Below are 12138 nucleotides of genomic sequence, written 5' to 3'. Positions count from 1 at the left end.
CACTTCAAAATGACGCATTACTGTGACAGTGGAAATAATGGCAGCCAGCTGCCTGGAGTTAAACAGTCAGATTTTTTTCTCATTGAACAATGGAGCCAGTCCTTCAGAGACCCGGATTCTGAAAAGGCTGAACATGTGGGTTGTGACTCTGCTCTTCTGGTCAGAGGTCCAGTGTTCTGTCTGAGTGAACGGATACCCCAGGGTCCATTTTGGAGATGGCTGTTAAGTTCCAGCTCTGACCTTGGAAAAATGGCTCAGATAAGGCCCGTATACAGACCAATTTAACAGGTCACAGCCCTGTCTCAGAGTGGGAGCGACACAACGGGAGCGTGTGAACACAGCCTGGGGGATCTGTCCCATGATGAGATGCTGGTGATATCTAACTGTAGCCCTGACCCTGCAGCAGTGGCTGTCAGCCTATTGATTCACAGCTCCAACAACTGGGGAGACAGGCACAGAGTCAGGTTGTGTAGCCTCAACTGGGACAGTGTGTGATGGTATAAGTGTGTGTCTGTATATATGTGAGCATGTCGTAGATGTCTAGTGGAGCATTGTGCGCCCAAGGCTGGCAGCCCGGCGACAACAACAGCGAACAGGGAGCGATGGATACAGAAAGCTGGGGCCCTCATCTGTGCTGAAGCCAACAGCTGCATATGGGACACAACAGATCTATTCATGACAGATGTACACAAATGTAGACGCACACACACTTGGCAAATACCGGACAGTGGCCCCGTTGTGGTTCAGGAGATAAGAGGGATGCCATGCAAGCTCTGTGTGCTACAGTGTGGGAGAGCCAAAGGGAGATGTTACCACACACTACTAGACAGTCCTCTGTGTCTTCTACTGTGTTAAGCACAATGATTGCGCCTGTCTGCTAGAGGCTGCATGCTGGCTCTGGTTGAGACGGCCGACTGAGCGTGGGATGGACTTGGAGGTGTATATAAGCCATATTAGATAATAGATGGACTTCAATGAAAGCTCTTATATCGATGTAAACAAGACATAAAACAGAAGAGACAAAGACACACAGAGATACAGAGAAAGTCTGTGAGGGAACAACAACCCCAAAATATTTGTGCATTAGAGAGAAAGAACAGAGAGTGCTAGTTCACACAGTGTTTGTTCCCCAAAAAGAAAAAGCATCTATTCTCTGTATTTGAAGTCGTATCTTTCTCTGTTAGCAGGGAGTGGGTGGAGTAGAACATGAACTGACAGCTCATCTAACACCGAGGCCTCAGACGGAGATGAGAAAACACAATGAAATTATTGACAAACCCATATAGACGTTTACTTACATGGACGTGCTTTACGTTTCATTTTCAGCATCAACTTTGGTCAGACTTTACAGGAGAGAAAGTCTACTGGATGCCTACAAATTGCTGAGCAGGAAGCACTGTTCTTGTTTAGCAGATTGGGTCCTGTGCTTTGGCAGCTGTATGGACCCTCTCTGGCCCAGACTGGTCTCTCAGGGAGAGGTCAATAGCAGGGACGTCTGCCAGGTGAGAGGTTGGCTGAGGTTTAATCAGTGCTCACCAGAGGAGGACAGACAAGCGGGCAGGCAGGTAGACGGGCCGGCACGGTAACTACCAAACAGAGATGAAACTCTTCCTGGTGGGGTTCACCGGCCAACTCCTGAGCTTGCGCTGTGGCGGAGAAACTTGGGCTTCAAAGCGGTTTAGGGGATTGAATTGACAGCTAATTTACAGAGGAGATTTGCATAAGGCCATACGCTAATAAGGAAGGCTTTTCTTTTCCGTCCTTTGTCTTTCCCTGCTATCTCTTCTGGCTTTCTCCTTCCTTTTTTTCAGACTTCAGCAAATAGTAACAGATAATGTAAACGAATTAAAGAGACAAGAGATTCAAATTGGATATTGATTAAGAGACTAAAGCCTTGTGTTTTCTCCTGTTAAAGCTTGTGTTTAAATGATTGATTCACAATGTCACTCTCCACATTCGACTGACTGTGTGCTGTTTGGGGCCAGTTGTGCCTCTAAGCCTTCAATGGGCCCACATCATGTCACACCATGCTAAGTGCTTTGACACAGCCACACAAAGAGCCCTGCCTATCTGATGCCAATCTCCCCAGGTCCTGGTGTCACCCAGGTAGAGGCTTTCAGAGAGAGCAAGGACAAAGTCTCCCCCTAAACAGTGCCGCACAATGCAGCTCGACTGACAGCAGAAAAGACAAAATGGAGCTTCTCTGTCAAGTGGATGCTGAAGTCGAGGGAGAAAAAGTTAAAAAAAAAAAAAGTATAAGCAAAAAGCAGGGATGCTTTCCTCCTGGAAATCGCTAGACATACAATTAAATTAAAAAAAAAAACTAATTTCCCAGGACCTTGTTTTATCCAATCACAGTTTTAACATAACCTGCTCACTTCACATGAATATACAAAAAAAAAAAAGACGAGCTACCTGCTCCACAAAAGCACAAAAGACACGCGTTCCACGCCATCTGCCCGTGAATGAACGCTCATCAGTTTGCATGACTGGAACTCACTGTTCTTGTTCTTGAAGAGGTTGAAAACGGGAAGGATCTGTCTGAAGTACGGCACCAGAGCCTCCCCCATCTTGTCTCCAGACGTCACCAGATGCTGCAGGACTTTCATGGTGGTGCACATCACCTGATTGTTCCTGGTGTTCAGGGCATCTGGGGGGGTAAAGATAAACATCAAACGTAAGGAATCAAGGCCAGGATGAAATTAGATATCAGTTCAAAAGGTCCGCAAGGACAAACAGTCTGTCAGTTTTTATGAAACGGCTTCTTGGCTGTAAAGTAGTTTACTGGTTGTTTGTTCAGAATGGTGGCGGTACAGTAAATGTAGAATGATTCAGATGTCAAAAATTATACGGCACATAAGAGTGGCTTCAGCAGACACACACAAAATACACCTAAATCTTAACCTCCACACACACACAGCATTTCCTTTATAGCTGGGGCTTTGATTTAGACTAGCTTGTCTGCAATCAGTGATTTCAAATGCACTGAGGAGGCAGGAGTAAGTGAGAGCCAATCATGGGGCTATTTGGCCTACAGCTGCACTTAACTCCATCCTCCACTGATAGAGAGAACAAAAGGGAGTGATGGTGGGAGAGACGGAGGGTGGGAGAGATCAAGAGAGACTAAATATATATATAGAGGGGAAGAGGGAACGGAGGGAAAACAACAAAAAACTAAATGTCAGAAATAGAGATAAAGAGATGTGACAGACAGAGACAGCAAAGGGTTAGAAAACAACTTGTGATTATCAACAAACACACATTTTTCTACTTTTTGTTTATTTGAGTCGATGTAGTTTTTATGTGAGAATCTGCATGTGTGCTGTTGATTCTCTTTGTGGAGTTTAAAACAGCATTCCACACACATTTGGTGCGTACTGCCACAAAAAGAGGAGGGGGATGCCATCACTACTTTGCCGGTAAGCATATACAACAACAAATATAAAAAGCATAAAAAGAAAAAAAAAAACATTTCAAAAGAAAGAGTCAAAAACTAAGAAAACAGCTGCAGTGTGAGCAGATATACAGAGCCTGTAGTTGATGGAAATCAGGAAAATCTGCATGAAGTGAGAGAGAGGCTTAGAAAATGAGAAAAAAAATCAGTAAGAGATGTGGCACCTGAAGAGGAAAAATAAACTAATCATACGAAATCAAAAAGGTGAATAAAGCACACTTTTAATGTGGCAAAATATGCTAGAAATGGCCACTTAAAGGTATTTAAAGCTGAAATTTGAGAGAAGATAAAGAGCCAATAAACGAGCTAAAAATGAAGTTGGACTGATAAAATCTGTTGCAACAGGTTTTGTTGTGATGCTTGAGAAGCTTCACTTTGTGGATCACTTGTACTTTCCTGATGCTTGTCAAGTGTGGAATGTTGAGGAGTTGTGGTCATATTAACTCTCACAGAACAAATGTCAGCCAATGGACACATCAGACAAGGCTGGACAAATTTAAAAATTTCTCTTCGTTTTTGTTGATGATGATAACACTCGAGTGCAATAAAGTTTTTGTTTTCACAAGCAACTCCAAGGCATAGGCAACTCATTAGCTGAAGTGCCTTTTCAGTCTACATGAATTACCAGAAAAGCTCGGTTTGACCTCAACAGACTTCAACTGCCGTCATAGTTCTCTGTCTGGGATACCTAGAGGTAACTAAGCTTCTTTCTGAGATAATAATAAACTGCTGCTGGAGATCAATTTTTGTTATCGAGAAAAAAGACCATATTCTAATGACAGGCTCTGAAGCCTCTCAGCTTTACAGAGCTTTATAGCTGCAGCAAGTCTCTGCTATTCCCTGTTGGGGTTGGTAGAGACCAAAAGCAGAACTAAAAGAGAATGAATATTGCACTTGCCTTTGCTAGACAGCAAGAAATATAACTGTAAATGAGTGGCACGCTACTCCATCACTGCAGTGTGTAAATAAGTTAGTGTTTGTTGACGAGTTCATCATAAAGTCACTCTACGGTCATTGATTAAACCTCTAAAAACTAAACTGTGTGTAAAAGTTACACTTTTTTTCTCCATGAGATTGAAAATTTCCTTAAAATTGCTTATATGTAACTCTACACCATTGCTTTTCCATGCTGCAGCTTGAGCACACTAGCTCACCTTCTCTGCTGAAATGCTTTAAAACTACGCAAAACAAAAGATAGTTTCAATACTGGAGTAATATACAGATACAGAAAGTCCCACTTAACAAGCTGACAAGACTGACAAGACAGTTTTTTTCCCCTTAATTGGTTACGAATAAAACCCCAGAAGAGTGAATCTATGTTTTTGAGACTTTCATCAGTGCAGAGCAGCTTCAAGGTAGACAAGGTAGACAGCCCTGGCACTGACTGCCGATTTCGCTAATGATGTATCTTTTTGCATTAAAAAAAAAACAAAAAAAAAAAAAACCACCATATCGACATGTTGACAAGGTAAAAATCATCACAGGGGGTCTTTAAATAGTGATGACATGTCAGTGTTGTGTTGACATTTCTTTTCACTGTCCTCAAATCACCAAAAAATAAAAGAATGTTAGGTTTAGTTAAAACATTTTCAAGGAATATAAAGAAGCTTTGGATAACAGTTCATTTAAGAATCACCCATACAAGGGTGGTGTAAATGCATTTACTTGTTTGTAGCGTTGCTCTCTATTTGTGGCACAAGTTTTTAGATTGTCCTTCATGATAAAGTCTTTTGATTTCCACTAGATGTGCACTTGCACTAGAAATCAGAAAAAAATCTGTGTAAGTGGGAGAAATACAGAGAAAGAAATAGAGATAAAAAGATCAAGAGAATGAACAAGACACCTGGCACTTGCTGAGGAAAATTAAACTGTAATCACCTGAAATCAAAAAGCTGAATGAAGCAGATTTGCAATCTGTCAAAAAAAAGAAAAAAAACACTAGAAAATGAGGGTGGGGGAGTATTTTAAACCTGTAAATTGCCCCTAAAGACAATGAATGAGTTGAAGATTTCTAATTTAGCAAAGCTGATCAAAAACTTCTGTTTTTGGTGTTTGAGAAGCGTCAGTTTATGATTAATATGTGCTTGTCTTTGCATGACTGTTGGACTTGTTGACACCTCATATAAGTCTGGAAATACAAATATGATGTGTTTGTTTTCCCATTCATGGTGATTGTGACAACACATTACACTTCAATTTTCAGTTCTGGTTTGAATGCATTTACTGTTGCTTCATTTTGAGACAATATTTTGTATTAGTGGCACAAGTCTTTAGTTGTCTCTATTTTTCCACCCAATGACTCTGCATGAGATTCAAGCAAAGAAGTTCTGAGATGTCTGCTTTTAGCAGCAGTTCTGCAACTAATTTTCCACTGAAACACCGACAGTTCACTTTGTGGTGACTCATTTGAATGCAATTTCCACAAGTTTCTGTCTCTGAATTTAACTGGGCGCCATGTGGCAGGCACAAAACTACCATTCCAGACAAATAGGGTGAATTTTAAGGTCATGGAAACTCTTGACACAATGCTGGACTCAACAAATGTACCAATAAAGTACCAAACTAATTAGTAAGACTAAAAAATTCAGTGACATTATAACAATACACATTCTTAGTACCATTTTCAATCTGACAGAAGAATAACTGCGAGACAAAGAGAATAACAACCCTAAAACATTGTGTGCGACAGTTTGAGCACCAAGAGAACAGCACACTGCATCACCCAGTGCTAAAACAGCTCATATGCAAATACGAAGCAGGCACAAGCATTCACATGTACAATAAACACACACACACACACACACCAGTCACACATTGCACACTCAATCACAAAGGACGCATGCACACACGCATTCCGACACAAACAGATTAAAAGCAATGAGACAAAATGTCAGCCTCAGTCATGAGCACAAGCAGTGCTGAACATGGCAGCGGCAACAGTTACACAATGCTGAAGAGTCATAAAAACAACAAGAGGCTAAAAAGGTTGCACGTTGTGTTAATATTTTTTGCATATTTATGTGACAAAATGACTAATTAAACCAGAACTACTGTTTTGTGTCAGCCTGAGAGAAGTTTGCGTAGAAATGACTTTGTGTGTGTGTGAGTCTGAACAGAGGACCTGGATTATGCTGAATGAGCAAATGCATTGTGTGTTATGCCATCTCTCCATCTCTGCCTTAGTGTCTCCCCAGATAGACAAGCGCCGAGATATCTGCCATCACCAAGATAAGGTGGAATGTGGAATGACAGGAATTTCAAACCTACATAACAAACAATGAAATTCTAATTACCAGCCAGCGCAAACAATTTTCCCTGCTGTGACATTTGGACCGCGGGACTGTTCAATTATTCATCGGCACTCTCGCCTTGCAAGAAGAAGAAAAAAAAAAGGAAAGAAAAAAATTAAAAGAGCGAGGAGGAAGGCAGCCGAAGGCCTGATATATTAATGCCGGTTTAAAACCTGTGTTGGGACAAATCTGAATAACGTAATCATCCGTTCATGCTTGGACCTCTTTCATATTCAGTGTGAAAATAAAACAATTGTGACCTTGTATTGTGTTTTCTTGTGAAATGTCAGAGGCTGGGTGACACCTCGCAGAGTTTAGTAGCGAAATGTTCTCACTCAGTGTATAAATACACCTTTCAGATCAGGGGAAGATGTTCCTGTGCAGAGGTGTAACTTAGGATCTCCTTGTGATGAAAGTCTCATTTTGGCTCAAAGCTGAACAAATGTTATGCCAATCAAGTGAGGCTCAAAGCAGGCATGGCTCTGAATCCTCCTCCCTATTTAAGGAAGAACCGAAACAACAGCATTTCAGGAACGCTTCCTCTCAAATCACTTAGGTAGTGCTTGGCCTGAAAAGAATCATCTGTATGTCTTTACTTAGATATTAGTACTTTATTACAAAACGAGCAATGTGGTTGCTTCTAGAAACATCTAAAATGCATCATAACCTAATAAATGTATTAAATCCTACAAATGTGTATTTTTATTTTCAAGTGTTGCTTTTTCCCAGCTTTATAGCAGCCTTCCCCAAAGCAGGCTGAAGGGAACATGGTGTTCAGTAGGAAAGAGTTCAGTCTTTAAGTCACTGAGGACAAGGCCTTAGAGCATAATGTCAGCCAGAGCATTCCTCATTGTGTATTCTCATTGGGTGACCTGCAGTCATCATCAAAATTCACCAGGGCCTGACGTGGCTCAGTCGCTCTGCAGATAAGAGCCTGCCAGCCACACTGAAGATGTATTAGCGTCAGAGGAGAAAAATATATATCTTGCCATTTTTAAACTGCAGACGGCTTTTTACTTTCTTCCTCTTTCTGCCATCCCTTCTTCTCCTCTACTCCATAGAAAAGTAATTAATCTGCATCAGAGACACGGACTGGCGGCTTTGCCTTGTGGATGGGGGAAACAGGCCTGATTTTTAATAAACCAAAAAGTTAATAAGGAGCAGGCCATTTAAAATTCCATTATCAGGGCGAAGTGTGTGTTTTCATGAGGAGCATAACCATCACCTTTGGTCTGGCTTCCCAAAGGCAAACGACCAAAACTGCTGAGGGGTTTGAACTTATGAAATAGCTTTGGAGTTAGTAAGTATCTCAGTTGCTCTGTGTGTAATGTAAAATGAGTAATTCTTGATAAAGGTCAAAACAGACATTGGGCCATGCAAATATTTAAACTGTGTATAAAAAGATGCAGATAAATTATGCGAATGCACTGGGATAGCATGGAAATGATGGAATTTAAAAGGTAATTTCACTAAATTATTGCTTTATTCCTAGTATTTTCAAAATAAAGGAAGCTTGTATGAAAAAGTCGGTTTAAAAAAGCAGTACCAGTGCACACAGCAGACTTTAGATATGTTACACGGTATTATGTGTCCTGGTTAAGACCTTGCAGTGTGGCTCAGTGCGACTTCATGCCAGGGTCAGTCTGTCACCGTGTCTCAGTGTCTCCAACAGCCCTGCCTAGTGTTGGCCGTTACGCCCCTCTGCCTCCACAGACATCCAACACCCACACATCAACAAGAAACACATACACATACACACACTTCACATACACACCACCAGCCAACTGCCCATGACATGAACACTACCGCAGGCTCACTGGGCGCCACTTAAAGGCTCCCACTTTGAAACTGACACTCCACTTGGCAGTGGCGCCAAACAAAAGACAGCTTGTGTGTGTGTGTGTGTGTGTGTGTGTGTGTGTGTGTGTGTGTGTGTGTGTGTGTGTGTGTGTGTGTGTGTGTGTGTGTGTGTGTGTGTGGCAAAATTTTCCTAACAAAAGCCACACATTCTTACGAACTCCTCTGGTTTTCCCGGTACTCGCCCCACATGAAACACTTTCCTGTCCACATCGCTGTGAATTCTGATGTCTATTTTTGAAGTCGCAGACCACTTCGCCCTGAGAGACACGACCTTTCCGCCCACCTCCATCTGCCAACTTGTGTGTGTGTGTGTGTGTGTGTGTGGAAACGTGTCAGTGTGGAAAGGTAAGGAGGCACAGTGCGGTGACACAGTTAAATGTAGCATGTCACCGCATTCGTGGCAGATTATCAGGTGTGCTTTTAGATCCGACTTCTTCTGGCAAATGCAAAAACAAGGACGCTTCGCCCCGAGTGTTAATGTAATAATAGGAACAGTATGACTGAGGAACCAAATTAGGATGTCACACCAGGACCGGTTGTATGGTAACGTTAGAATCAGCTGGAGTATTAGACTGTAAGACAGGTGAGTCTTTTTCTGGAAGAGCACGGTGTTCTATTTTTTGTTGCGCCCCATTGCCAAGGCTTTATATTCTGAGAAGGGATTAAGAAAGTATTTTTATGTAATTTGTCAAAGAAATGGTAATATTTTGAAAAAATAAAGATAGATTTTGGTGCAGATTGACAGTTACTTAATTCAATAGTGATGAGACTGTCCTTTTATTAAGTTATTTTAAAGACAATTTCAGAAAATTAGGACATTCTTCGGGATGTCTCATGTTACTTGCGCCTTAAACAATTTGTACCCACAAGTAAAATCTTGGCCTCACTATGTTGAGGCCCTTGACATGTCTTATAGTATGCTATGATTTGGCGTTTTATATCAATAAAACTGAATTGAATTTGACTGTGTTATTAGCCTCCTATTTATCTTAGGCAGAAGATAGATCCACTATCAGCAGCAGGGAATGCATTGGAGTCTTGGGATTTGTCAGCAAACAGAGATCAGAAACTAATGATGCTGTCATGAAAATAGTGAATAATGAAATAATGCCATGCAAAAATATTTATTGAGGCTGCAATTACAGTCTGTGAAGATTACGTGGTTGTCAATCACTCATAAAATAGTAATAATATTTACAAAGGCAAAAATAATGCAAATGATGATGAAGATAGTGGGGACATTTTGTTGACAAAGTTAATTGAATAGCTGCTGTATTTTAATCGCTGAAAATTGCTGCACGTAATAGTGCTGTGTGATTGCATCTCATGTTAGAGTGCGGAAAAAATATAATCATAATAATAATCAAATTCTATTTTTGAAATGCATACATTTCATCTTTCACCTTCTCTCTCCTTTGCACTGTACAGCTTTACAATTATCTTTAGAGCTCCAAAGCAACATTTTTAACAATAATCTAATTGTATTTGATTTGTGTCAAGATAGCTACACATTTCACACGACGGAAAACACAGTCCAGGCAAAGTGACATCAATAAACACACAGGGTCACTTGGGAGAGGAGCTCGGTTTTGTGTGATTGGTAAACCGTGAGTGCAGACACCCTCGCAGACTTACTCTTGATGGGGACGATGAGCTGGGGAAGGACAGGCAGGATTTTGGAGCCTCCGTGGTCCAGCATGTCATGGATTCCCTGGCGGGCGAAGAACTCGTATGGATGAGCAGTCTCACACAAACCATGAAAGAACAGTGGGAGGTAGTGGTGGTAGTCCAGTGTCTCAATGTCCACCTGAGGACAGAAATGTGCATTTACATGATTAGGGATGGTTAGGTGCTTCTGTAATCCTAGGAGAGTGGAAAAAAGACAAAAATAGGAAGACTTTTTGTCTTAACAGTCTCTCTCCCTACCTACTCAATCACCTTCAAGCTGTCATTCACGTCCATATCTGTGCATACAATCACAAAGAACACACACACACATACACACACACACACACAAATGCAGTGTGAGCAGAATCTCATGTGTTTTTGCAGAAAACCAGTTATTGCTATCTGCTATCAGTTTCATTGCCATGAAGCCTTCTCTCATCCCATGCCCTTTCTCTTTGTTTGTCCTTGGCTTTGCACAAAATCTAGAGCTAAAGCTCCTCGTGCAGCCATTTATAACCCTAAACACATATGTACACGTACTCACACACAATGGTAGAGGACAGCTGTTCGGGAGATCATGACACAGCGGCATGTGGGCTGACATGTTAACACCTGTTTACACCATTTACAGGACAGACAGAGAGGCTCATGCAGACACAATCAGGCGGCAGATGAAGACATTGGTCCAGCTACAGGCCACGGACGGACTTTGATGTTGTTTGGCTGAGTGTGTGGGTACTCCGTGACACATTAAAGTGAGGCCTTTCATGTGCGAGAAGCCATCAGAGGAGAGCCACTCAGGCACACTGGGCTGGAATGCACAGCTGATCCGAAGGAGGTTGTCCTTGAGCCACCTAGTAAGCGCATGTGTATGTGTGTTCTGGAAATCACATGAAATACTACATGCGGCTGCGGCTCATGGAGTATCTGTGCGCTGGATCCAGTTACAGAGTGTGTATTTATATACATGGGGAGGTATCGGTGCATCCCAATGGCACTATTGTTGAGTTAGAGGTTGAAGGGGCTATTCTGTTTTTTTTATGTAATGAAAGGTAATCCCTTTGGTGCACAGGCAAACACCTCCCAGCTGCCAGTTGTACTTGAGGACTAGAGGACAGCTTGAAGCCAGGAGGAGTGTATGTCTTGTCCACACACACACTCATATTCACATATATATACCGACACACACAAGCACCCTGCTGGATCATACTGCTCTGTGCTGAAATGTCACCCAGGCAGTGACACTGTGTGCTTTCAAGTCCCTAGCTGTCGCCCCTCGCTGGTCAGAGCCCAGATTTCAAAGCAGGGCAGACCCCCCTCCCCGACACACACATACACATTCCTGCTGCCAATCCTCGCTGACACACGTCTTCCCCCCTCGGGTAAACACTAAGATAGAGGAGGAGAGACTAAAGATGGAGAGATGGCAAGATGACGACGGCGACGGAGAGCTCGCACTGTTAGCGCACAGAGACAAGGCTGATTGCTTTGAGGCAATTTGCCGGCCAACCTTGACCTTTCCCTGCGCTTGGTCAAGATCATCGTTGTGAGTCAGGCCGACTGGAGACGAGAACAAAAGCAAACACGAGACCCGGAGAGAAAGGGTGGAGAGGGAGGGGAGGGCTGGAGAGGGTGAGGGGAGACGAGATGACACTTACAGGACTGCACTACTCGCTGGCCAGTGGCAGTCAGTGGAGCAAAGGGATAGTCAGGCAATGAGCTGCTTTGTTAGATCTGGAATTAATATTCCTCTGCTGTTGAATAAAGGCAGCGTACAGAATTGCAATCATGGAAGTATTTCTCATACTTCTTTAATATTGTGAGTAAGATGCATCTAAATTAGAAATATCATAAATCTGCCGGAGG

General features: G+C 42.3%; 1 protein-coding gene across 1 annotated transcript in view; it reads right to left on the bottom strand.

Moving 5' to 3' along the window:
* Positions 1-12138, bottom strand: part of pacrg (PARK2 co-regulated) — a 145706-nt gene that overhangs the window by 62614 nt on the left and 70954 nt on the right. The window contains exons 3-4 of the mRNA XM_023277459.3: positions 10240-10411; positions 2501-2650 (exon numbers count right to left, since the gene is read on the bottom strand). Of these exons, the coding sequence (XP_023133227.1) occupies positions 2501-2650; positions 10240-10411 (322 nt within the window). The remainder of the gene's footprint in view (positions 1-2500; positions 2651-10239; positions 10412-12138) is intronic.

This window comes from Amphiprion ocellaris, chromosome 20 (assembly GCF_022539595.1).
Source record: "Amphiprion ocellaris isolate individual 3 ecotype Okinawa chromosome 20, ASM2253959v1, whole genome shotgun sequence".
NCBI classification, from domain to species: Eukaryota; Metazoa; Chordata; class Actinopteri; family Pomacentridae; genus Amphiprion; species Amphiprion ocellaris.
The sequence above is the reverse complement of the archived record's forward strand: the minus strand, read 5'-3'. Positions and strand labels throughout refer to the sequence as shown.